Source organism: Erigeron canadensis, chromosome 1, assembly GCF_010389155.1.
Source record: "Erigeron canadensis isolate Cc75 chromosome 1, C_canadensis_v1, whole genome shotgun sequence".
NCBI lineage: Eukaryota > Viridiplantae > Streptophyta > Magnoliopsida > Asterales > Asteraceae > Erigeron > Erigeron canadensis.
Window position 1 is genome coordinate 57486611 of NC_057761.1, and position 27744 is coordinate 57514354.

Consider the following 27744-nt stretch of genomic DNA (forward strand, 5'->3'; position numbering starts at 1 on the left):
CTCATATTTAGTAAATGATAGTAAACTAACCTAAATACTTTAAGTTTTATCATCGTAGATTGCAGCAACAAGCTTTTGTCACTGCTATTCCATCCATGTTTCCTCTGAATACTTCTCTCACCACAACTCCAACCTTTATCGGCCCCTACAATGCTAATTTTGCCTGTTGTCACACCAACTATTGTGACTACAACTTTTGCTGACGTTAGGATCCCTACAATTCATTCATTTCTTATTTTTATTGTATGCCTTATATTAGATTAATAGGAGTTATGGGTAGTCGGAACTGGAAAGTCATGACAAAGATTCTTGATAACCTTCTAACTTATTTATAGGTTTTTTTTAATTATTTATCCATTAAAGTGATTTTTGCGGAGTAGATACATTCAAATCATGGTTTTTACTTTTATTTGTAAAAGTATACTACTTTCTCTAAAGATGTTTATTTGTTCTTTCATAGCAAAAGATGTAACAATGTGTTGGTTGAAGCATTGTCGGATGATTGGATCAAAAGTTTCTTTCAAATTTTGATTTAATAGTATTGTTCATTTATGTTTTATATGTGTGTTTGTAAGTTGAAATCTAAAAGCGTTGTACACATTGGCTCATATAACGTTTGACAAAGAAACAATTCAAGCCTTGCATCGCACGGGTCTTCATTCTAGTATTCTTAATAAAGTTATTTACAAAAGATACATCCCTTAACCATAAAATAACTAACTACCATTTACGTCCATTACTTTTAGATTAATAACCACGTCGTTACCACCACCGCCATTAGCACCACCCGTTGCCGTCACTACCGTCGCATTACGCGGATACCCATCTCGTGATATTTAAATCAGACCATATGACTTAATATTTTTCCAGATAAAGAATATGGCTAGCGGTACAGGAACTTTGAAAGATAAAAACGGCAGACTTAGATGGTAAAGTATAGGTGTGAGATGTTTTATGCTGCTGATACGGGTATTTGCATTTGTCATGTTGCATTTCCTTTTCGTAACAGGACTTCGATTTATTGTATTGTAATTGCATAAACCTACACTTAATAGTGATGGAATTTGACGCTACGCCAAATAAACAATAATGGATGAGGATCCCTTAAAGTTGAATATAACTTTACTAGTGAAGTTGGTTGAATCATGACCATTGGATCAAAACTAAAGGTCAAGATTTAAAACTCATATTTGACCATCGATTTTAACTAATGGACAAGATTTTCAACTTCATTGGTAAAATTAGTTTGAACTTTAGGGATCTCAATCCAACAATAACATCTCAACAAACAAAAACAACATCTACAACCCTTTATATATCGTTCCCCATATATAATTTTTTTTTATTAAAAATACATTATTACACCTCATAAATAAAAATATTACATACACTACTACTACAGTGAAGTGATATAAAAATACAGGGGGGTGGGGTCAAGTGGGGGACTGTCTGTTTTAGAGAGAGAAAATGCTCCTCTAGCCAAATTCTCTCTCTCTCTCTCACGCATCACTCTTCTTCTCCACTTCTTCTCCTTTCTCCTGCCTGTAAATTAATCTCTTCTTCTCCTTTTCATATATACATACACTATATACATATATATATATATATATTCAATTTTCTCTACTTATTATACTGATTTCACAATTCGATCTATATATTCTGATAACTGATTTTCTGATATTTTTCAACAGTTTTTTCGCTAATGATTCGATGAACGCCGGAGCGGTTTCTCACGAGAGCTTATTCAGGTTCGTAATGCGTTGTTTTATCATCGATTTTGTTTACGTACTTATAATGCGTATGAAATACGGTTACGACGGATCGATTTTAGAGTTCAATTAAAACTGTTAATATTGTAGATTTGAGACTATAGTGTTCGTGTTATGGAATAGTATACTATTCTAACTTGTATTAGCTACAGTTAGGGTTTGATTGTTTGTTGAGATATTTTGGGAGTTCTTGTGATTTTTTTTTATTTTAATTGTTGAATTTAAGTCTATTTAGTGAATAAATTCCCTACGTGCACTAGGCTATTGTTATTGTGTAATAAAATGTGTATCTCATGTTATTTGTATATGTGTTTGTGTTTTATATAACAAAGTACTGTGTGATGTTTATGTGAGTACTGTTCTGAGTTGTGGTAGGTAGGATGGTTGCTAATGTTTTTATCACTGCTGTGTAACATTTAATATAAGGTGCTAGTCTGGAAATTCTTATTGATTAAACTTGGCACATGTTGTCATTTTGTGTATCCGGCTTTTAATCCGTCGGTTGTGTTTCTAATTTTCAGTTCATTGTCATCGTGTGTGTCATGACCTGTTATAACTTGTGACTTAGTGATTTGATGCCTGTTTGGATGATGTGGGAACTTATATGGCTGTCACATTATAGAAAATACGGCTTAGCTTATGAAGGTCACCAGATACATGCAATAATGATAAATTAAAAGTTTGATATACACAATAACGGAAAAGTAGTTGAGTTTGTTTTCATTTTTTGATATTCAATTGCTTCCTGCATTTAATAGGGAAATAGGCTGTGTAAAGTAAAACTGCAGCTATTGGTTTTGTAAGGAATAAGGGGGTGTTAAAAGAAGGTTGCCATCTGGAAAACAAGTGACAATTATGAAAGAGTTAGAGAAGAGTGTGGACCGTTGTTTATGGCATGCATGTGCTGGAGGGTTGACTCAAATGCCTTTGCCAAATTCAAAGGTGTTTTACTTTCCCCAGGGCCATGCTGAACATACGCTTACAAATGTAGATTTCAGTGGGATGCCTAGGGTTCCGGCGTTCATTCTTTGTAGGGTGAATGATGTGAAGTTTTTAGCAGATGTAGAAACCGATGAAGTTTATGCTAAGATTAGTTTAAGTCCACATGGAAACAGTTTCAGCGGTTATGATTTCGATGATGAAAGAAACCTGCTGGAGACGCGTACTGGTTCTGAGTCCTATGATAAACCCTCTTCTTTTGCAAAAACGTTGACACAATCTGATGCAAATAATGGTGGAGGTTTTTCTGTCCCCCGGTACTGTGCTGAGACGATTTTTCCTCGTTTGGATTATTCGGCTGATCCCCCTGTTCAAACTGTGGTGGCTAAGGATGTTCATGGTGAGGTATGGAGGTTTAGACATATCTACAGGGGGACACCAAGGAGACATCTCTTGACCACTGGATGGAGTACTTTTGTGAATCAAAAGAAGCTGGTTGCTGGAGACTCCATTGTGTTCATGCGAGCAGATAATGGGGATCTTTGTGTTGGGATTAGACGAGCTAAAAGAGGGGGAATCGGTGGTCCTGATTCCCCTTTAGGCTGGAGTTCTAGCTCTGGAAACTCTCCTACCTATGGTGGATATTCTTCCTACATACGGGAAAATGATTTGAAAAGAAATGGTAGAAATGTCAGTTATAATGTTATTAGGGGGAAAGTGAGGCCTGAATCTGTTATAGAAGCTGCATCCCTTGCTGCCAGTGGTCAATCATTTGAGGTTACTTATTATCCCCGCGCGAGCACTCCTGAGTTTTGTGTGAAGGCTTCTTCTTTGAGTCATGCATTGCGTGTTCAGTGGTGTGCTGGGATGAGGTTCAAGATGGCATTCGAAACAGAGGATTCGTCACGTATAAGCTGGTTCATGGGAACTGTATCTTCTGTTCAAGTTGTTGACCCGTTTCTATGGCCTAATTCTCCATGGCGTCTTTTACAGGTGATTAACCTCTTTAATCATTCGCTGTAAGGCATAGCATTGCTTCTATGTTCTCCCTCCAATTCCGTTTTATACTTACGAGGAATTGATTTTAATCTGATTTTCAGTGCATATGTCTGATATTTTTACCCATGGTCTGACTTCACCTGAAGTTGGTCTTTCACTCATTTATGGTTTGCTTATAGATGATTAATTAGGGTTGGGGATCAGGATGAAGTTCTTGTTGCGCTTACAATATAAATCCACTAGCCTTTTGGTTTTATGTGGTGTATAATCTGCTATCATTTGTTTTTAGTGATTAAAGTTCCATGTTCAGAATTAGATACCACTAACCTATATATTAAGGAAATTTGAAAGTTTGGCGGTTTTGGTTTGTCTAGGTTGTTCGAGTTTTTTCTCTACACTACTCTATTTGGTATAATACCCTAATGTAACTTCAATTTTACAACCATGTTTTCCTTTTTTGGGTATGAATCAAAAAGATTTGGCCAGCATTATGTGCAGGATTTGTTTTTTCTTCAGTGAAAACACAATGGACGATTTTAACAATGGTTGCCACGCGAAAAATTATCCCAATGACATGAACAAAAGAAGTTATGAAATGGATTATTTTCTTGTTTAAAAGCTCAAGTAGCATTATCATGTTGTCTGGATTTTATGTACACATGGGTAACTGTGCTTACTGTTCAACAAGCAAATTAATCCAAGCAGAAACCATATGTCGCATTTTTTGGTTATACTTATATTCTCCTAGTGGTAACTTTTTATAACATAATAAAGTTTTTATGTCTGATGAGACTTATATAGCGTATATTTAAGCTACACCATTTGTGTCCATGATGTAGGTAAATTGGGATGAACCTGATCTTTTGCAAAACGTGAAGCGTGTAAGCCCATGGCTGGTCGAATTGGTGTCACATATGCCACTAATTCATCTCTCACCCTTCTCTCCACACAGAAAGAAGCTAAGATTACCTCAACCCCCAGATCTACCTCATGGCGATTTTGCCGTTCCACCCTCTTCAGGCAACCCCCACACGCCCAGCAGTCTTTTTTCTGCAGGCATACAGGGAGCCAGGCATGCTCGATTTGAGATCCCATTATCGGATTTCAATCTTACCCACCAACTGCAGTTGGGACTTCTTCCTTCCACTTTTGATTCATCTAAGGGTCCTGATGGTGTTAGTAATACTGATGACTTATCCTGCTTGCTGACCATTGGAACCTCTAGCCATAACCTGGACATCCCCGATGACAAAGTAAAGGCACCTGTGTTTCTATTATTTGGTCAGCCGATACACATTGAGCAGCAGAGCTCCAGTGGCTGCTTTAGTGATGAATGTTCAAAAGCTAACCATTCATCGGATGGAAATGCAAATGAGATTCTGTGGGACCATGTCTATCAAAAAGATGACTATGGACTCATTTCCAGTATCTGTGAAGTGTTCGTAGATTCTGAGGATGTGGGTCGAAAACTTGATCTTTCTGTTGTTGGGTCTTATGAAGAACTTCTTGGGACTTTGGCAAGTTGGTTTGGAATTGAAAGGTTTGATGATTTAACTTGTGTGCTTTATAAAGATTCAGCAGGTGCTGTGAAACGAGTTGGTGATGAACCTTTCAGGTATGTTATTGTTACGTTGGCATATTCTAGACGTGGCAGAGTGGGTGGGTTAGGTAAGAGGTTGAAATGGGTAATATATGTTGTGGTTGAAAAGGGTTGTGTTCAGAAACTCTTTATCCTTGTAATAACCAAATGGTTTGTCATATATGATCAATTAAACTATACTATTTTGGGAATCTTTTAATCAGATAAATCTATGAGTTGCTATGCATTAAAACCACACTTTGGAGAATAAAACACTTGTTAGTAATTAAACTATATCTAATTTGCTCGTTAGTAATTAGATGGGTCAAATTTTCACTTGTGGTATATTTCCAACAATAAAACACTTAGCTTCATTAAACAGTTCAGAGCATGTTCTAATTAAACACGATCGTGCACTGTTTTTTTTTATACTAACTGAACACATGCACACAAGAGACTCGATTAGATTCTCATTATGATTTTTTTTATAATGGTTTAGTGAGTTTGTGATGAAAACAAAAAGGCTGAATATTCTGATGGGTGCATGCTGCCATGATGATGGAAGGTTAACTCCAGTCTCCTTTCTATATTTATTTAATCACTTTTCAAGATCTATATTTTATAACTCTTCTAATCTCATTCTTTGATTTTACCAAGTGTTATCATAGGAGGGTTATTAAGAGGATATATCATTTCCCATTCTAAATAGCTCTTTTGTTAAGGAAATTAAAACATATATATGTGATATTTGTCATTTCCCATTCTAATATTTGTTATCGGTCATATCCAGTCATGCATTGCATGCAACTAACCATTTGTATCATGGGAATTGCAGAAAACCAATTACTGGGATGGCTAGCACCAGACATGGGCTTGAGTCTTCTAACCAAACGGCGACTACTAGTATAGTCGCTTAGAAGCATCAAAGTTGTATGGATAACTTGTGTGGTTTGTGTAGTTGAATTTTGGAGACTTTGTACCATAAATGTTTCCTTTTCGTCATATGCATACAGCATACTTTTAAGAAGCAATCAATACTAGTTCTTTAATGCAATATAATTGCTTGCTGAATGATGTATTTAATTCAATTTTTGACTCAACGCAGAAGTTCTGGAGGAATACAAGAATGAAATGTAGGAACAAAAACTATATAGAGAAGGTTGCACTTGAACTAATGGACACAAATCCAAATCATACTGTGGAAGAAAAAACAAAATCTGTAAACAATAAATAACTAAAAGACAAATAATAACCAGTCTTCGACATACTACATTGACCTGAACAAAATTATACTGTACATTATCGATGTCTGTCTCCAGTTAATGCAATTGCATAATCTCGGATTGCTTCCCAAAACTTCGTTTCACTCCAAAACCTCAACTTCTTGGTCCACTTTCCAGTAATTTGTGTCATTAAACTCTTTCAGCCCGCCTCTACTTTCTACATTATCCTTGTCAGTTCCATTTGGTATGATCTTCCTTTTTAAAGGACCAGCTTCCCCTACGATGCCCTCTTTAAGAGCTTGATCCATCGCCTTCTCTGTCCCTTCAGCTTCTACTCCCACAAACTCAACATCTTCTTCAAACAAAGCCACCGATTTTTGGCTCGAATCAGATAACCCTGACCCATCATTAGAATTAGCCGAAGAAAATGTATCATTGGATAAAGACTCTGTTGGTGTAACAGGACTCGTAGGCGCCTCCACACTTGGCATATCTCCATTATCTTCAAGAGGATTCACCCCTGGCCTATCTGCTAGCACATCTTCATTGTTTCCTGACTCACATTTGAAAACACCACCACCGCCAGAGGCGGTAGCTTTCAAGTCTCCATCTGTTGCTTCAATGTCGTGGAAGACGGGATCAGAATTAGAAGTTGTACCATTAACCAATTCCTCATCTTCTCCAACTACCACTTCATCATCGCTACTGCTATTACCACCAAGGGATGATGCTCCATTCAAGTTTATCTCATCCAGCATGCCAGAAAATGAGGTAGGGTCATCATCGGCCATGTTGTCATTTTGAAAAGCAAACCAATTTGAATTTGTAAACAAGCTGCTGCACCAAACAAAGCATATATACAATTTCAGTCATTTTAAAAAGCAAACGAATTCGTTCCATCTCAATTCCCAAACCTGTTTCAACCCATACTGCCGACCTCATTGACAGCAACACTTTTCACTCAAAGATTCATGAAACATACCTGCCTTGGTCATCACCAAGCCTAAGGGATGATATAACAACTTCAGCAGATTCATCATCAAAGTATCCCTCCTGCATTTCACATGCCACAAAGTTATTAATTATATAATTGAAATAAACCACGCAAGGCAATAAAGATTGAAGATATGATCACAGTGATAACACAAAGAAAATGGGAAATGAAATTTGAACAGTATAGCATTAACGGATATAGATATTACCTCATCATCTTGATCAAGAGTCCTGTGACCCTACAGCGAGATTGAAAAGTAAAATGATTACAACATTAAGATTAAGTAAAAAGAATGTATATATACAAAAAGGATATTCAACATACCTCTTCACCCTCATCATTGTCATATATGTTGTACCTAAATGCTTGACTTAAATTATTTGCGAGAGCAGCAACATCATAGTCTCTGTCATGAATATCATCCTCATCACTATCCCTATTTCTGTCTTGTAATGCAGTCGGTCGACTAGAATATCAGTATGTAAACAAAGAAAACATCAGAAATTTGAGTAACGGCAAGACACTATATGGATTCCAGTCAAACATTGAAAGCATCAAAAAGTTACATTCTTTTTCATAAGATGTGTCTAATGGAGATGACATGGCAGCAAAGTACAAGGTACAAGAAACGTACCCGCAAGCCCACCGATAGACATTTTCAACCATGTTACGTTCCTGTAGAACTGTAGTCTGCCACTCGTTCCATTCACTACTTTCCTACGATTATGAGATAAAAATAAATATATAAAGAACAATATAACAAACCAAGATTAAATTGATGACATTTCTATTGAGAAAATGTAGAGAGCACTTGAAATTTTTATGGAGGGCATCTACAAATCTTTCTTAAAATAAATACAAACCTGTATCTGTTTCTGAATACAGGAATCAGTATTTCCTAACTGGGTGATCTTATTGGCAATGCGTGTAACATGTCCAAGGTTCCCAACCCGGGGTGCATTTTTTTCAGCAGCAGGCAGGGTTGGCTGCATGATTAAACAATTGTTGCATAAGAAATCAAGTGAATAATTTACATATACAGAACATTAACCATGACTATCTTGTCATACAGTATGAACGATATCTCATATAACATATGCCACTAGTTACCTGATCAGCTACACCAAAAAGGATAGGATTCTTATCAGTTTGTAGAATCTTTGTTATTAGATCACACTCTAGAAAAAGATGATCAATGATAGTATTGTTTTTGCTTTCTAGGCAGGAAAATATTATGCTCTCAACATGATGATGCAAAGCATTATTATATGGGTACCTACAGCAATTAATAATCACAGAATCACTTTTAAATACGCCATAATGAATCATTGTTAAGAAACTATAAGAAGGAAGAAAAGTGGCATCTTACTCAAAGAAAAGATCAAGAACTCTTTGAATGGTTCCAGAGCTGATTAATTCTTTCTCTGCAATTTCATTCCCAGTTTTCAGAAGCACAGAAATGAACTCAACAATCTGCAAGCACATAAACTCATCATTCATGAAAAGTGCTACTCTCCCGTAGCATTATTCTTGTGAGAATTGCCAAGTTTTGTGCAAAAACCAACACTAATCCAGGTTTACTAACCTTAAGACGATGCTTCCCTAGAGGAGGCTTCAATTGACCGTATGTAGTTGGCAGAACTTTCTCATCTAATGAGACATTTAACAAAATCAACAGGTCACCTGAAAAACCATAAATTATTGATATAATATCAGAGCTTATATATTTAGTAATATAAATTCATAAATCATTGAGACTATATGTAGACTCTCACCAAGTTTGGGCAGCATTGCACCTACTGTCTCTTGATTAACTTGCACAGGTGCCTCGTATACATGTTGACCTCGAAAAGAATGAAATAACACTGAAGGAAGTGATCTTTTAGGATCCAACAAAGATATACACACAGACAATGAGTGAACAAGTCCAGATTTTGAATGTGAATCTTCCAACGCATGACCAAATATCCTTGCAACAAAACTGATAGAAAACAAACAAATAACAATTACACCCTTGAGGATATATGCCGAGTATAAGAGGTTGAGAAAAATAGAGACCTTGAGCTTGAAAGTTTAGAAGCAAGAGGAGATGGCGCATTTCGTGTTATAGTACATAAAGTTTCTGCTGCATTAGCATGTACTTCTGAAGAGCTCTGAGATATCAAGATATAAGTCAAAGATATCAGAGAACTGAGAAATCCACATTTAGAGCTTTCATGATATGTGTACAGGCACTGAGAATGAAAAGTAACTTACTGAAGGACTCAATTTATCCACTATCATCTCCAACAAATTGCTATCAGCCAACCACTGCATCACATCTGTAGAATTGGGATAGATATGCTCATCCGCTCCAACAAGTCTAACCAAGACCTGAGTAAACAGAATATCGGAATATGCAATTATTCACTATATATGAACGTGGTAATGCTACAACTTTGCGTAACATTTCAAAATATAGACAATTTAAGCCACGTTGCAACTTGAATGAAAACTCTACTAACCTCCATGATTGATGTAATCCCTATTAGATCAACCAGCTGTTGGAAAACATATTGATGTGCCTGCAGATATATGATATTTCTGAGACAAATTTCTTTCAATCGATGAAGGGGACGCAGATTCAAAACCAAAATGTTCATATTAATACGCTAATACCATCAAAAGGCCAGGAATATAATTGAAGCTACAAGCATGATTGGAACTAAATACTAGTCTTTGCTATACAAAAGTGACCAAACCCCCATTATAAAGTGATCATCATGACTACTCAATAAAAGATGCAATTACTTGCAGCTTCAAACCAATTCTTGTCAAAACTGTCACAAAGTAAGTGACCTGGAAAACGATATTTCCCAGATCATCTCAAAAGGTAAACCACTACGAAGGCTTTTTAACGGATAAATGTAGATTTAGACAAGTATAAAACTAAGGTTTTTGACGAGTAAGTGTGATTTTAGCAAGTATAAAACTAAAAGTGTCATTGTTATGACTGTATAGAGTATGACAATTACAAAAACGACAATAACAAATTATTTTGTGATCCTGAATAGAGTATGACGATAACAAAAACAACCATACCTAAATGATTAGACTATAAATTTGCATGCTATAAATGTAACTATCAACATGACTACAGTAAGTGGCATGAAAGTTTGAATGGAGTCAAACATTAAATTAAGTGGGACTATCCAGTCAAAAAAAAAAGGTCGGAATATCCAAAGAACTTAATTACTAGACAAAACAAGAATTAAAAACGACTGAAACCAAAAGATTGTACTCACTTGCACATAATTCATAAGTGGAATTGTCTTTCGTAACATGAGACATATCACAACCTACAATAAGGCATCAAATGACTCAGCCAATTGCTTTCTACGATATATTACATAAAAATTAAGGACGATTTATAGAACAGTCAAAAGAGTAACCAAGACAGAAGAAGTAACAATTAGGAATAGACCTTACTGAAGTACCCAGCCAGCAATGCACTATGAGGGCGGGTAGGCTCCAAGAAGGAGAAAAGCATATCCATAAGCTGCAAATTTGGGGTATAGAAGGGGTCATGTGAGCGTAAATGTTGGATACATCGAACTTCAAAAAATAAAAATAAAAATAAAAATAAAAATAAAAATAAAAAAATAAAAAAAAATAAAAAAAATAAAAAATAAATAAATAAATAATAATAATAATAATAATAATAATAATAATAATAATAATAATAATAATAATAATAATAATAAATAATAATAATAATAATAATAATAATAATAATAATAATAATAATAATAATAATAATAATAATAATAATAATATAATAATAATAATAATATAATAATAATAATAATAATATAATAATAATATAATAATAATAATAATAATAATAATAATAATAATAATAATAATAATAATAATAATAATAATAATATAATAATAATAATAATAATAATAATAATAAATAATAATAATAATAATAATAATAATAATAATAAAATATAATAATAATAATAATAATAATAATAATAATAATATAATAATAATAATAATAATAATAAATAATAATAATAATAATAATAATAATAATAATAAATAATAATAATAATAATAATAATAATAATAATAATAATAATAATAATAATAATAATAATAATAATAATAATAATAATAATAATAATAATAATAATGTGTATGAAACGCACCTCCTCATCCTCCACTAAAGTTTTGAAGATTACATCAATTTCACATGTAAAGATCTCACAAGCCATGAAAGGGAACCTTACACATGAAACAAATATCAGTTGCTGCGACTAAGCTTTGTTATAAACGGGTATGTTATATGAGACATTTCAGAATAATTTCCAACAATAAAAAAAACAACCCGGTGTTTGAAGTTTTTATATTTGTAAAATTACGATCAATGACCTACTTGAAAGTACGTTTGCTATCAGCATCTTCCTGAGGCTCTTCTATGATATACCGCAATAATTGTTCAACCTGAACTCTATTCCGTAAGCTGAAAAACAAGCAGTCCTTAAGTATTCAAGGGACAGGTTAATATAATGTAATTGCAAGTTAATATCATTTGAGATTGTGAATATCAGTGTGAAAATTAAACTATCTAGAAAGTATTACCAACTAAAAGACTTTAAATAACAAGTAGAAGAAAGTGGTATTACAAATTGATAAGGCGGCTGTTTAATGCTTTGCATTCTTGGATTATATCTTCTTCATCCAACAGCTCTTCCAATGTGACATTTTCCTTGTCCAAGATAGCCTCGACCTAAAACATATTACAAAATCATATTACATGAAGAGGTAACAGATTAACATTAACTGACAACCACCCATATGCAAACATGTATCAATACAAAATCGTTGCTTTTCGAAATGAAAAACTGCCGGCCTATGGCAGACATGTGTATATCCTATATTCAAGCATAAAAAAAAGGTGCAGAAATATAAAGCGGGGTGATTTTGTGCATGACAAAAGTAAAATTTTAACTGCATATTACAGGACCAAATAAAGGTGGCCATTTTAACTGCTTAACCAAGAACTAAATAACAGATACATATTATTCTTTAGCACCTCCAACTATATAAATACTAATAATAACATCCACTGTTACCATCTCAGTAAAAAGCCTATAATATATAAAGAAAACTTTCTTCTTTACACATTAACACATGACCAACTACAAACTATACAGCCATTATCCATCTATGAGATAATTTTGTCCTCTGCGAAATGAAACGATTGTGACCCGCCTAATAATTTAACGTGGCAGCTATTGTCTATCACTCAACTTTCCTCATTGTTTAGCACCCTATTTTTTTCTTAAATGTATTAACTTTTCAGCTGGGTAAAGAACCCAACATTATTTAATTATAACCAAAAATACCCATTTCCTAACATTAAATATACCAAAATCATTAGTTACTTTCATAAATAAAGAAATGCCATCAGATAAAAGTACATAATCATCAAATATAATACACTAAATTCTTATAATATTTAATTAGTTTCAAGAAACTAATAAATGTAATATCTTTTGTTTAAGGAATAAATATATGCAGTACAAAATTAAAAAAGATTCATTCATTGATTATATATCTGAAATTAATTTAAACAAATTGTATGTATCTTTAGAAAATGAAAAGGGCTTACAGGTGAAGAAGCAGATAGAGATGTAAGTTTCCAAAACATGTTGGGGGGATTAGAGATCTGCAAACCCCGAATATGTTTATATGGGTCTTGCGATATAGATATAGTGAGAGAATCTGTATGTATAGGTCAAGAAGATTCAAGATTGGGGCGTTTTGAAAAAATTGGAGCGAAAAAGGTGATAAAATCAAAACCCTAATAATAACTTTTGGATTTTAGAAAAAGAGGGATTTGAGGAAATGAGAGAGGGAGGGTGCATTGGAAAAAATAAAAAGAGGGCGGGTCGTAATCTAGATCCGGATTTGACCCGGTACATCATGTAGACCATTCCATTTCCAATGCCATTGTTTGCGTATGATTAGATTTCAAATTTAGGTTTAGGGTAACATTGAATTAGTTACTTGGGTGATAACATTGTTAGGGATTTTTCTATTTTGTGGTTTTTTCCTAGGGTCATGGTTCAAATTTTGCCCGTGGTGAGGGCCTTATCAATGTATATACGGGTCTATACATGGAAGAGCAAACCCTTTATGGCATTGCCAAAATTTGAACCCTGTATGGACACATCAAAGTTGGAGATGTTAGCTATATTTTCGCTCTGCCTTTTAAAAAAAAAAAGTGATTGAACTAATAAAGTAATTAAATTGATAAAAATGTTTGTATGAATATAATCAGAAAATTCATTTTTTATGCCATTATTATTTGTTTATTACGTCACATTAAGAAACATTTTTTATCACTTAATAAGTTAAATATTTTGATTAAATCATGTTTTTTTATTAAGACCTTAACAAACACTACTTTAGTTTATCTAAAAAATGAATACAAATTATAATATAAAATAACCTTATCTAGACATGACATCTGAGAAAAAAACACAAACCCCAAAAGTTTTTAAAAGTCCATAAAAATCTTCAAAATAAAAACTTGTGTGAAAATAGTCGAAAAAAATATTATTATAACCCAAATTTTAAGTTTCAATTCTTAGTTTCAACTAAGATTTTTCTTTTTAAAAATATATAATTGTTGCATATATATCAAGTTGTTTTCAAATGAATAATGAGTAAACTTCAATACTTCTCAATCACTTATTGCTTTTTAGATTTTCAAACCTTTAAACGAAAAACAATAATTTGTTAGAGTTTTCATCAAAAACTCGATTATTAGACCAACACACTAAACTACTTTCACCTATAGGGCTATAGACTAATCTCTCTATATAACTAAGAGAGGGTAGGTTTTTTCCTAGATAGCACTTCTTTTTTTGTGCCAACTAGGCTTTTTTCTTAGGTGTCATTTTGTAATAATTTTAATGTTTTTTTAGATATATTGACATTTAGATTTATATTTTGTAATGCTCATGTGGCATTTCATTTGCAACGTCATAATTTTAATGTTTTTTTTAATTAATCTTAAATAGCAAATAAAAAAGCCAAAAACAAGATTAGAACTCATGACCTCTAACTTTTAGTGTTATATACAAACAACTTGATCTAACTTAATATTTATTTATATTTTGGAAACTACGGTAGATATTCATTGAATATTAAAACTAATCAAAAGAGATTCATAATATATTGTCGATCTTTGTAATTTATCTCTTTTGATTTTCCTTTGTATTTAATTATCTTTATATGTGGAATATAATATACTTTAATATAATATAAAACTATATTATATTGTTAATTACATCTAATATTTTACTAACCGATTATATTATCAATGTTAAATTAGATATTTACTTTATCAATTTTATATTTAAATCTATATTTGTAACTTATCTTCATATAACTAAGATTCCGTATTTTGATAATATATGAGCGCAAAGATGTTCATATATGCTTTAGACTGCGTCTTTTTATCAATTCAATGATAATTATCATTGTGCCGTTCTAAAAATAAAATAAAAAACTAATGATCATTGTTTTAAACGAGATTGTTTTTTATATTATATTTAATTTAATATATATAGATCACTGAAAAAGAATTTTATGATATATATATATATATATCTACGTTTCATTAGTCATGTTTTAACATATTTGATAAGTATATATATTATATATTTATAAATTAATAATTTTATTATTTGCATCAGTTGTAAATTGACTATTTTTATATTTTCATAAGCTATAAATAATAATATAATTCCCAGTTAATTTTAGTTTACGTTCTCAGTCAGTCCCGTACAACGTACAGGTTTAATCTAGTAACCCAATATACTAATACTTTTCAAAAAAAAATAACCCAATATACTAATAACCCAATTTTTGTTGTCAAATCATCATTAACATTAAATTAAAAGACACATTATTATTATTATATTATATTAAAAGGCAATAACTATAAACTATACACACGCTAATAAAAATAATGACATTATATTAATGATAAATAAGTATATTTATATAAAATTATGTTTCAACTCTTTCTTTAACTATATTACAAACAAATCATCTCGTCCACACCAATCACAAGTTTTTTTTTTCTTTGACCTTGGGGTATTATATTCTGGTTCGAGTCTCACTTTTTACATTTATAAAAGTGAATTAATTTTTCATTTATTGTTATTATTATTATTAATGTTATTTGAAATAAAAGTAAAATAGTTTGTTGTTATTTTTTTTTTCCATATCCTTTAAGATCAGTCAAGAGAAACTATGCATGGAAATATGATGATGAGTTTCCAAGAATATGATCAACGTTGTTGTAAAAATGTTGGTGTCGCACCAGATAGTTGGTTAGATAAGAATTGGAAATAAACTAGTATTTCTGTCCGGGCGTTGCCCCAGAAGAAAAACATAACTCTGGTGATAGGAGTTACAAAAACATTAAGCCGAAAAACAAAATTTGCGTGACAAAAGTTAAGAAAATAAAAGTTGTGGTTCAAAGTAAAGAAAATAAAACTTTGGTAATAAAATTTAGAAATCAAAAGTTATATCGTAAAAAAAAATAAAAGAAAACTTTCATTCAGAGCAAAGTTTAAAAACAAAGTTTTATGAAAAAAAGTACAAAAGTTAAGAAACTTTATACCTAAAAACAAAGTTTGTATGTTGAAAGTTTAAAAAACAAAAGTTATGTGACAAAAGGTAAAAGGGAAAATGTAAAAAAAAAAAAAAAAATTGGCGGAAAGTTTAAAAAGTAAAAAAAAAAAAATATAACGGTCATTAAGTCCGTCACGTAACAGTCGTTAAGTCTGTTACCTAAGCGTCGTTAAGTCCATTAATTATGTTGGATGCTTTAAAGACTTGTACCTTATGCTAAAGGGGAAGTACTTTTAGCTACAGTAACTCCCTCTCACAAGCCAAAGTTGGTTTTTAGTATTATATATATAATTTCATTGACCACACTCCATATTGAATAAGCCAATCTTTAGATCAGTTGTGCAGCTATTGATTATTCATTTGTTGTGGATGTTTATAACTCGTGACTAAAAAGGATTCGAGTTGATTTCGTGTCTAAATGGACTATCTGAGGCAGTCGTCATTGCTTGTGTTAATGGCATCACTACATACTCAAACCATGATTCATAATGATTAGGTAGATACAACGTTTTTTGTTTAGTGACCTGACTTTATGTTAATAAGAGCCTTTTGTTTTGTTTAGTGACGAAACAAAACAAAACAAGATAAAGAAACAACGCAAAGATCAAACAAAACAAACTGTTAGGATTTTCGCCTCCTATTAACTTAAAAAGAAAGAAAAACAAAAGGCTCATTTTTTTTTTTAGTGACCTGACTTTATCATGCAACTATATATAATGCATACTATCAACTATCATGCAATTTTGTCGAGCATTGGCAAAAGCATTGAAACTTTAATATGGCCATTTTCGAGTTCTCCAAGGTGGTTCCCGTAATCCCGTCTGATTTTGGTTTAAACTCTTTGATAATTATACAAAATGTCATTTTGTTCAATGTTCGTATACCATAATCCACAAATTAAAAGGTGGTGTTAAATAGGGACGGCGGCAGCATGGGGCAGTGGGGTCAGCTAGACAACTGTCCCCACTTAAATTTTAGTACAATGTAATTTTTTAACATTTAACTGATATAAATGTAATTTTTTTTTAAAAGTAAGAAAAAAATAAGTATGAAATAAATACAAATGTTACTTTCGTTTATCATAAGCTTATTCTTTGGATGTCATTGGTCATCAAAACATTAATTTTGAGATAAATATGTTCATTGAGAGATTAAAAAAACTTAGAGTTGTTCTTGATTTTTAATAGAAAGAATGAAGTATAGTTTAAGAAAACACTTTCGTTGTTTGGGTATATAAATATGTAGTACATTAATAGTGAAATTGGTTGTGAAAATTTTATTTCTTTCAAATTATTATATATATTTATCACAAACAATTAATTATAATTATCAAAATGTAAGAAATATGGGGGATGGGAATATAAGGTTGCCGGATATCTAAGCTTAGGTGTGCAACACTTACATATTTTTTTTTAATCCATAAAAATCATGGGGGCTCATGCATTTATTCATTAAACAATAAATAATAAAACATTAGTATGTAAGGGGTTCCACACTTAAACTTAGGTGCCGGACAATCTTATATTCCTTTTCCCAGGATATACACACACACACACACACACACACACACACACACACACACACACACACACACATATATATATATATGGGGTTAGTTATTGTAAAACAAAGATTAAAGTAAAACAAATAAGACAAGATCTTGACCCTTAGATCATGATAAAGTTGATGCACGGAGATTCACATATATATTGATACACGATGATTTTGATGATGCACAATGATTGTTAGTGAAGGAAAATCTATTGTTTTATTTGTTTTACTTTAATACTTGTTTTATTTTACCTAGAACCTATATATATCTATATATATATACAAGTTAATTATATATGATTGAATACGTTTTTATTTAATAAGACCTTGTCTGACACGTGTGGTCATTATTTATTAAAAAAAATTAATATTTTTAAATATGGGTGTTAGACCTGATGTGGATTACAAATTCTTTTGAAGGTCCATTTTCTATTTTCGTGTTAAAGGCCCTGATTTTTTGCATTATCGGATGCGACTCTTATAAATATGACAAACAACTTTTAAAATTGTTTCTTCGAAAAAAAATAATTCTTGCTCCCTTTCCGGTGTTATGGATTATCGGATAGCAGATAGCATGACTTCTTCCAATGTGATCATAAGTATATCATCAGTTTATTATGCAAGTTATATGCTTAGAGATGGCAGTATCTACCAGCATACGGAGACTACGTCATTATGAATAATAACTATAAAAAACCAACCGCTTTGAGATAACCTATCAGGAAATTTAAATTGTCCAAAGTGTTGCAACATATTTTGACTAGTTGCCCGACCCACCTTATTTACCACTAACATAAAGCTGAATCTGGGTTGATTGTCTTTAAGCTGTCCTTCCATTGAAAACCCAAATTTGTGGATTAAAGCACTGCAATTGACCTCATGTTCCATGATTGCATTTGTGGGGGGAAAAAAGGTTCTTTTTTGGGCACTAATCTGATTGACATATAAAGAATGTTATGACAGCAACATTAGTCAAAAAAGATAAAGCATGTCAACCCAGATCAGGTCTCAATGGACCACAAATAGCACATGCCTCGCACAAACACAAATGGAAACACAACCCACTAACCTACACTCACAAATCCTATAAAATACCTTCAAAAGCCAAAAGTTGGACCATTAAGATCAGCATTATACAAATCATAGACCATTGCAGCTTTTCTAGTATTCCTTAAATTCCCATTTGGTCCTGCAAGTTACGCAAACCATGTGTACTATTCATAATTCAAAGCGACATTTTGGGCAACGACTTGTTCACTTTTTGCCGATATACTATACAAGTATATTTCTTAATCTAGCATTTTGAACTCGTTTAATGCAACATGTCGACAAATCAACTTCTTTTATTGATAAGTCAACAAAATGGTCAATGATACGTTTGTTGCATGCTTCTGTAAAAGGTGAATATCGTATTTTTTGCAGGTTGCCTATATCAAAGAAAAAATATATGCTTAATAGATCTTGGATATGGAAATTTGAACTGACCAAACCTAAAACAACCTCTAATATCAAGGAAAAATGGCACCATTGGAATAAATAACCAAGGCTTCAAAGTTCATACAAAAAGATGACCGCCCAAATCCTGAACATCTTTTAACCATTTTTGATTACTTATATTTGAACATTTTTACTGGACTTCACCAATGGGCAAAGAATGGGAAGCATGTTACACAAATGACCAGTTAACAAAAGAAAAAGCAAGGCAATGGACAGTACTTTCCTCCGCTGCAAGAACTTTCCATGCTATGGCATGTTCATATGATATATGACGTCCCATTGCTGACATACAAATCCCACCAGGTAAATGCGTATATCCCTGAAAAAACCAACAATGTAGATTAGAAAAATCGCAAAACTTATGATACTTTCTAGTTAAAAGATTTAAGAAATTGAAACTTCATCATGTAAGTTGAATTGATTATATACCTGTTGCATAATCTTGGAAAATTCTGGAACGAGAGCCTTTCGTCCAGATTCATCGAACAGTTTGTCTAATGTGATGTCCTGTAATGACACAAGAGTTGTCTCCAACATGTCAAGCCCTGCTTGATTTGCAAATATGAAAACTGGCAATGACTGCAAAAAGCACACCAAATTATAAATTAGATTAAAATTTTGGAACATCATAAAATCATCAAACATAAAGTAGAGGTGGCATTTCAACCCACACTTTTAGTGGTTATACAACTGCAGGGAGAAAACATCTAACAGAAAACAGGGCAAATCAATTGAGCTGGTAAAAACTCTAAACTTGTGGTAATAGTTTGAACACTACCTAGCATGCCCAGCACCCATAACCCAACATGCCCAGCACCACCAGTATGAACTCTACATAAAAATTAATTAAAAATAGAAAACACTTCTTATTATATTTACCTTCAAAGAACAACACAAAACGGCATCCTGATGTTGCCAAAGATCTTTTAGTAACACGTCACCAACAACCGAACCCGAGCTTAGTAAATCTGCTCCTAAATGATACCTGAAAATTGAATAACCATACATCAAAATAGTGTCTATGTCGATTCTCAAAGTGTTTGTGGCAAAAGAACTTACGTGTAGCTCTGGCAAATCCATTGAGCTAAAGTCAGTGCTTCAGGTGAGCTAGGAGATGGTTTGGGACCTACACAAGGGCTCAAACCAGAAGGGGATATGGCCATCGCAACTCTCTGAACAGAATTGATCACACTACGAACATATTGTCGAGCCATTGTTGCCACACTTTCAGCAAGGTTGCTTTCAAAAGGAAACTGGAAGGCGATAGTCAACACAGATCTTGTGGTTTGACAAGTTGACATGTCGGTCGAGCCATTGTTAGGCATAGGGGTCACATCCAGACTAGAAGTTAGGTCAAGCGTTCTATGGGTGTTTACCATCGCATTCTTAGCATCACCCTGGTTAAGATAATCAGTTAGTCAAGAGCTGTAGGAAAGATAAAAGAAAGGAAAAAGGAACCTGGTAATCGCGAACTCAACTGATTTTGGTTCCAATGGAATTATACGAAATCCAGAGGGTACAAGAGGAGCATCATCAGGAAACATCTCATCTATTGGAGCAAAAACAAGTTCGGAACAAGCTCCAACTGCATTTTCATCAATTCCGTTGCATAGCTAAATCCAAAAAATTGCAACAATACCATGAACATCAATTCAAGAAAGAGATTATGTATAAACAGTCAGATTAAGTTAAATAGCTGACATAAAGCGGATTGTACAAGATACTGCTGGATATGTTCCTGCAATTTGGAACCGTAATGATAAATTCATTAAATTTTATAGTGTTTGGCAAACACTAGTTATCTAAGTTGTTAGGACATTAACTGCTACAAATACATTTATGCAGACTATTAGACCAGCTTGTGAAATTGGAGTAGGTAATTTCATGTTACCCTTAGATAATCAATTCTGCTTTATTGCAGGCTTACAGCTGGTACGAAACGTTTTAGTAATCAGATAATTAAAAAAATAAGCCTGATATCGAAGCATTTGCAACATTAAGTTACAGTACCAGATAACAATTTAAACAACCCGTATATATAGTTGAAGATTAAAAAGTCAAAAAAATCACCTGCAAGAGATGAATATCTCTTGACATAAATGGATCCTCTTGTCCAAGTGCATGACCTTCAAGCCTTACAACTTCAAGCATCTACTTGGAACATGAAAGTTCGGTTCTTAGATTAATATGGATATATATTAATATTCAATAAACATGAAACAGGAGGGAAAGAAGATACTTCTTCATGTTCAATTGTGTGGCCAAGAGGCATGATAATTTGGCTACCGGTGAAACGTGTGGGTCTCATTCCCAGATATGAACATGAGTTGGCTTTAACCGATGCAGCAGAATAAGCATCAACATTAAAGTCAGCCCACTCTGACCGATGCTCTCTTAAAAAGCGAACCAGCACTGCTGGAGGCACATTCTGGGTACAGCAATGTAATAACATTCAAAAAAAGGCCTAAATACATACTATAAATAATTGAATAAATAAAAAACAAGAAACGGTTATAATACTCACTTGAAAAAGCATCGAGGCCTTTGCACAAAGAATCCCTCCAAGGTAGGACAGGGAATTGGAGGTATTAATAGAATTGGTCAGACTCTTGGTTGAATTTACTGCAACGATCACATCTTCAACACCGTCACAGTTCATCAACGACCACCCATCGTCACTAAATCCATTTATGGCATCGTTGAAGCCTCTGCAAGTGGAAGTAAAACGAAGAATAAATTACAAATTACAAATACAAGCACAAATTTACCGGCACAAAGAAAAAGAAACCATTAAACTTTAGAGCAAACCTGCTTAATCTTTGACTTAAAGTTCTCAAAACAGCCGGTTGTCTTCCCAGTCCATAAACTACCTCCCCACTTGACTCCTGGGCTATTTGTCTAAGATAACGCAATGCCTACATCCAAAAGAACTGAATGAATGACAAGAAAGTATAAAGTTTTACCATGAAAATATAGTAAATGAGATTTTACTCACTGCGATGGTCATCTTTTGGGCTACAACTTTGGAAGATTCATAAAGTGAACGCAGAACCTCCGGCACACTCCAAGCCTACATTATAAAGATTATGTCTTTTAGCAATAAATCTTGTTGCAACTGTGTCAAAAACATATTTGTATATAGAATAAATAAGTCAACCACTCTTTCTGAGTTTTCATTTTACCTCAAGGTTTAGGTGATCCACTATATGTATAATGGAACCACCACCTTCACAAGGGCGAATAAGGTAACCACTCGGTAGCATTTCCGCTCTTACAAACTGAGTAATAGCAGCTGGGTTCGGGCCTGCACCGGAACCAGATAGGGATCTCTCACACACCTAATTTTGTAAAACGATTGGAAATTAAGCACCCAAGGTAAGATCAGAAATACAGATAAAAGTTGATAAAAGAAATCAAGTTAAATGGTAATCGTAAACGTACCACAAGACTTCCGTTTTCTAAACTGGTAGTGTATCTTAACGTCCAGAAGTCCCGCGCAGGAGCCAGTGTTGTAGGAGCAAAGATCTAAAAACAAAAGCATCATACATTAATTTTCGATAAAAAAAAATGACTATAATAAAGACATATATATATATATTAACATTTATATTTACCTGTGTATATACAAGTTCAATTGTGCCCCCATTCCCGGCAGGAAACATTGTGAAAACTTCTATATTACGGCAGTCACGGAACCAAGCTTGACGATCTTTTAGGATCTCTACAATCTACATATAACGAAAAACATTAACATCAAGATCAAAGGTAAGGCTAATGCTAACTATTAATTACAACGAACCATATTACCTTTGTGGGCTCTAAACTTACAAGACCGCAGGCTCTAGCTGCCACTCCACTGCAACTCTGTGAAATAGCAAAGATCCCAACCGAATCCGGACCAGGCTGGAAAAAATAATAGAATTTTTAAAACCAATCAAGTCCATTGTAATCAAGATTATTATGAATTAGATCAAAATAGAAAATTTGATATATATATATATACATATATATATATATTAAAATTAAAAATTTTTATACAAATATGATGGTAGATAAATTCAAGTAAATAAGTATTTGCAGACCTTCATCCCAGGCATCTGGACCCAATCAACAGCAGTTCCTGTAGCCTTAGATAGGAACTCTGCTAAGGTCTCCTCTGCAATCGAGAGTAGTCTGTGATAAAGCAAAAACGATAAAAATAATTAGATCACCATTCACAAATATAAAGAAACACTAAATCTAGAGATCCAATCGATGAAAGTCCAATTTACCCAGCCGGGTTGTTAGCATCTCTCGTAGAATGCTGGGGAGTGGTGATCGCGGATTCACAGCTTGCATCCGTGGCTGCTGAACCCTGCAGAAACCAACCTTTTCATAAATATTTGTATGAACAGAATCACAAATAATCTCAAATCTAGCTTCGTAACCTTTTAGGCAACAATTACTTGTACAAACTTACAGTGTGCAACTGCTGGCGCATATAACCATTTTCGCATACTAGCTGAGACACTTGTTTCAGCAATCTGTCATTTTCCTCCATTAATAACTTGTTCATGGCAGATAGCTTCTTGTTTACAGTCTGTAACCGTGAAGACTCTTTTCGTTGCTTTTCTCGACATCTAAACACAGCATAACATTATTATAGACTAACACATCAAAGTCGGCACACAATTTAACCTACATTTCATTTCCAATCTTCCATTCCTTGCTCAAAAATATAACAAAAAATATAATAAATCACATGTATTCCACTTCTCCCTGATTAATTTATTGCACATCTAATCAAATCAAGAAAAGCTAAATTTGCTACAACCTTTCAAATAAAAAAAGGACTAATTACTAAAATTCCAAAACTAGTATAAATAAACAAAGGTATCATAAACATCAAGATTCACTACTAATGCATGTATCAGAATTCATACAAATTAACAGTCTTGAACAAAAAATATCAAAGATAACCATGTTGTGTCCAGGGAAAAGGTATGGGGATATAACATAAAGAAGAAAGAAAAAAATAACAATTACAAAATCTTGTTGATACCTTCTATTTTGAAACCAAACTTTGATTTGTTTAGGTTCAATGTTGGACAAAATAGGACATTCTCTGATCAATTGTTGTCTTCTTAGAGAACTAGGTTTTGGGCATTCTGCATAAACTCTTTCCAAAGCTTCAACTTGCTCAGTTGTATACCTTACATATTTTCCATTATCCAACTGATGCTTTGTAATACTATTATTGTTGTTCATCTCAGTATGATGCTGGTGCTGAACCACCATGGCCATTTTTTTAAAAAATTACTAATCCTGTTTTAAGAATTTTATTACAAATACTTTTGAAGTTATGTGTGTGTGTTTTTTGTGTGTGTTTATATAATGTTTTTCACACAAGGGAAAGTTGTATATTTTGACTAATATACAGACAAAAAACAAAACAAGTCTACTTTTTTTGTTTCTTCCTCTCTCTTTTTTGATCAAACTATTTGTATACACACTTTAACTGATTTCACACACAACACTCTTTTGTTTTTTTTAACTTCAAGAATCTTGAAAATTACAATGAAAACAAAGACCCACCAAAATCTTGACGATGAAAAAAGGATTTGAAACTTGATTTTTCAAGAGCTCAAATAACCCAGAAAAAATATAACAAAAAGATCAAATTTTGAAGCTATATATGTGTCTAAAATATACTGTTGTATGTGTCACTAAAAACAAACTACTTGATGTGTAGAAGGAGGAGGAGAAAGGGGGGAACCCTAGGAGAAGAAGAAGACATGGTTTTGTTTTGAGAACAGCAACATAACAAATGCAGAGAGAGAAAACAAGTTAAAAATGGAGGAAATTATACACATATACATACACAATGTATGTGTGTGTGTGAGAGAGAGAGAGAGAGAGAAATAAATATGAAGATGTTGTGTGTGTCTCGGAAATCAAAAAATGAGAGTGTTTATATGCTGCTGCTGATGGTGGTGGGAGCGCAGCCTCGAGCCAGCCTTTCTTTGCCTTGTGTAAATTTTTATATATATTTATTTACTCTATCTATATCTACTACTCGTACTACTATTTTAGTAGCACTAGTTATTACTAATAATATAATATAATATAATATAATAATAATATTATATTGCTGTATATGTTATACGAGTATATGGAGTTTTTACCAAGAAAAAACATTCACTTGTCCTTGTTTTGTATGTGGGAAATGATAAACCATATTAGATCTTGCCTTAAAAATACCCTTAAAATTATCAAATAGTGATATATGGTATTTATTAATTTTCTTTTTCTTAATTTTATCAAATAGTGATATATATTCATCTCTTAGTTAAGGTCATTCTTTTTAAAAAATTAATCATTTCCCTTTGTTTTTATATATGTTTTAGCCAATAATATTTGATTTTAGATAGTGATAAAGTGTTCATTTCATACCAAATATAATTTATCAATTCATTTTTCAAGTGATGATCAATTGTGATTCGCATAATGATTATAGTGTTAAAAGAATTTATAGAAAAATAAGTTAAGATAATTAATCATTTACTTTTATTTTATTGTATAAATAACTCATTTAGTTGTAAACATTTAAGGTCAAAAACATGTGGTTGAGACGGTTAAAATGTTGGTTTTGATACAAACGATCATTGTTCAAGTCTTGTCATTAACGAAATTTTTTCTTTTACATAATGTTCAATGAGAAAAGACCGGTTGGCCTTTAGATAATTGTTGCAAAGGTAATTGATGTAAAAAGTTAATGGAAATATTTTAGATAAATGACTTATATTGTAATCTAATGTATTTTAGATAATTTCTCCATAACTTTTAAAGAAAGTGTTGTTTTATCTATTCAACAGTATATATAAAAGTATAGATTAGGTGTATATGAGAATTAGGATTAAGAAATAAGGATATTTTGGGTATAAAAATGTGTTGAATTTCCTAAAATAGGAGAGATCAATATGTTTTATAACGGATTGTAGATGGGTTTTGCTAAACAAAGCCCTAAGGGCTTTCGTTAAGATGCATTAATTAGTTGTTTACTTACCATAAATATCAGGAGACCGGCATTTAATATAGAATTGTACAACCTTTTTATGCGCGTTAAATGAAGCCCTAAGGGCTTCATTTAGCATTTTCCATTATTAATTATTATGACTTGATTTTTCTATTTTTATAGTGAAAAATCAAAAATAAACTTAAAAAGTTATTAATATTAATGATGGTATTTGAGAAACTGATCTTAGATGTTTAAGTTACAAAATTTTAAGTTATTCTTCCATATAATTTAAAGGTTAAGATTTCCTAAAGTTGATCTTCAACTTTAGGTAAAGCTGGATTAATTTTAGCCATTGGATTAAATCCAATAGTTAAGATTAAAATATGATATTTAAATCTTGACCATTGAATTTTATCCAATGAATAATATTGATCCAACTTTCCCTAAAGTTGATAATCAACTTTAAGGAATCTCAATCCATAATTTATTACTTACTAACATTTATCTTATATAACATTATGTTTGCATGTTTACCTCACAATATGACGGAACAATAGTGATGACAACCAGATGTGATACTATAAAAATATAGATAGTACTGATAATGAATGAGGATATTCATTAGAATATGTAAAAAGGTTGTTTTGAAAATTTTAAATCTTATTTTTATAGCATATAAAGGGAGAAAAAACTCCAAATATTATGATGTATTATAGAGGTATATTATCACTTATATAATTATTTTCAACACTCTAACATCAAACACTTTGTAAGTAAAATCTAACCTTTAATTGCAGAAAACCTCCATGTCTTAATCTGGACTTTATAAAAATACCCATGTTATGCACATGAATAAAGTATGTGCATGATATATGTGATACATATGAATAAAGTATGTCCATGTCTTATTCCGGACTTTATAAAATAACCTTTAATTTCATTAAATTTTGATGTTAGCAAAATGCTCAAACAATAAAGATACAAGTTTTTTAAATGAATTGAGTCATGCTTCTAAGCACAAAATTATTGTTAAAAAAAATCATTTGCAAAATAAATTGGCTAATAGAGCAGGTTTACGAAGGAAAAAAAAAAAATTTAGAGTGTCTTCCATTACAACAAAATAGAATTGTTCACGTAAAATAAAAATTGCAATAAGTCAATTCTCGATTTTTCCAACAAAGATAGTTAGCTAATGGAATGACGTTTTTATATTGAGAAAATAACATGAGTACTTAATTTTTAGAAAAAATATACCAATTTAACCAACTTTTTTTTAATTTTCACAAAATACCCAACAAAATCGTAATAAAAAGTAAAAATCGCAACAAGATTTTGAAAATCGCTATGAGATTTTGAAAATCGCAATGAGATTTTGACTTGTTTCTGATTTTGACTTTTTATTAAGATTTTGAATTTTGAATAGTGTATTTTTAATATAAAAAAAAGTCGAAATCTCAAAAAAAAAAAGTCACAAAACGTAACGCGGAAGT

General features: G+C 32.3%; 3 protein-coding genes across 4 annotated transcripts; 1 reads left to right on the forward strand and 2 right to left on the reverse strand.

Annotated features, from left to right (window-relative positions):
- Window positions 1-1502: 1502 nt before the first annotated feature.
- LOC122596928 (auxin response factor 18-like) lies at window positions 1503-6340 on the forward strand. The gene is made up of 6 exons (XM_043769575.1): window positions 1503-1544; window positions 1692-1748; window positions 2528-3701; window positions 4547-5322; window positions 5786-5851; window positions 6122-6340. Exons 3-6 carry the CDS (start codon window positions 2625-2627, stop codon window positions 6201-6203), a joined length of 2001 nt encoding a protein of 666 aa, XP_043625510.1. The 5' UTR covers window positions 1503-1544; window positions 1692-1748; window positions 2528-2624; the 3' UTR covers window positions 6204-6340.
- A 97-nt stretch (window positions 6341-6437) lies between these two features.
- On the reverse strand, window positions 6438-13411 carry LOC122596917 (serine/threonine-protein phosphatase 6 regulatory subunit 3-like). 2 transcript variants are annotated; one of them, XM_043769569.1, is made up of 19 exons: window positions 13169-13411; window positions 12180-12283; window positions 11930-12016; window positions 11703-11778; window positions 10967-11041; window positions 10788-10841; window positions 10008-10067; window positions 9760-9876; window positions 9562-9656; window positions 9279-9484; window positions 9089-9186; window positions 8873-8976; window positions 8614-8779; window positions 8367-8489; window positions 8138-8220; window positions 7828-7969; window positions 7712-7741; window positions 7492-7562; window positions 6438-7343 (listed from the first exon to the last, which is right to left on the reverse strand). In XM_043769569.1, the coding sequence occupies exons 1-19, from the start codon at window positions 13205-13207 to the stop codon at window positions 6650-6652; spliced, it is 2424 nt and encodes an 807-aa protein (XP_043625504.1). In that variant the 5' UTR covers window positions 13208-13411; the 3' UTR covers window positions 6438-6649. The 2 variants fall into 2 exon arrangements, with proteins under 2 accessions (XP_043625504.1, XP_043625500.1); XM_043769565.1 differs by having other exon boundaries at window positions 6438-7346.
- Window positions 13412-19268: 5857 nt separating this feature from the next.
- On the reverse strand, window positions 19269-24620 carry LOC122603088 (homeobox-leucine zipper protein REVOLUTA-like). Its single transcript, XM_043775704.1, has 18 exons — window positions 24299-24620; window positions 23717-23876; window positions 23529-23611; window positions 23340-23430; window positions 23065-23160; window positions 22872-22985; window positions 22699-22782; window positions 22440-22595; window positions 22253-22327; window positions 22066-22172; window positions 21782-21965; window positions 21497-21685; window positions 21328-21408; window positions 20736-20870; window positions 20317-20654; window positions 20137-20242; window positions 19687-19836; window positions 19269-19576 (listed from the first exon to the last, which is right to left on the reverse strand). Exons 1-18 carry the CDS (start codon window positions 24538-24540, stop codon window positions 19427-19429), a joined length of 2541 nt encoding a protein of 846 aa, XP_043631639.1. The 5' UTR covers window positions 24541-24620; the 3' UTR covers window positions 19269-19426.
- Between the last annotated feature and the right edge of the window lie 3124 nt (window positions 24621-27744).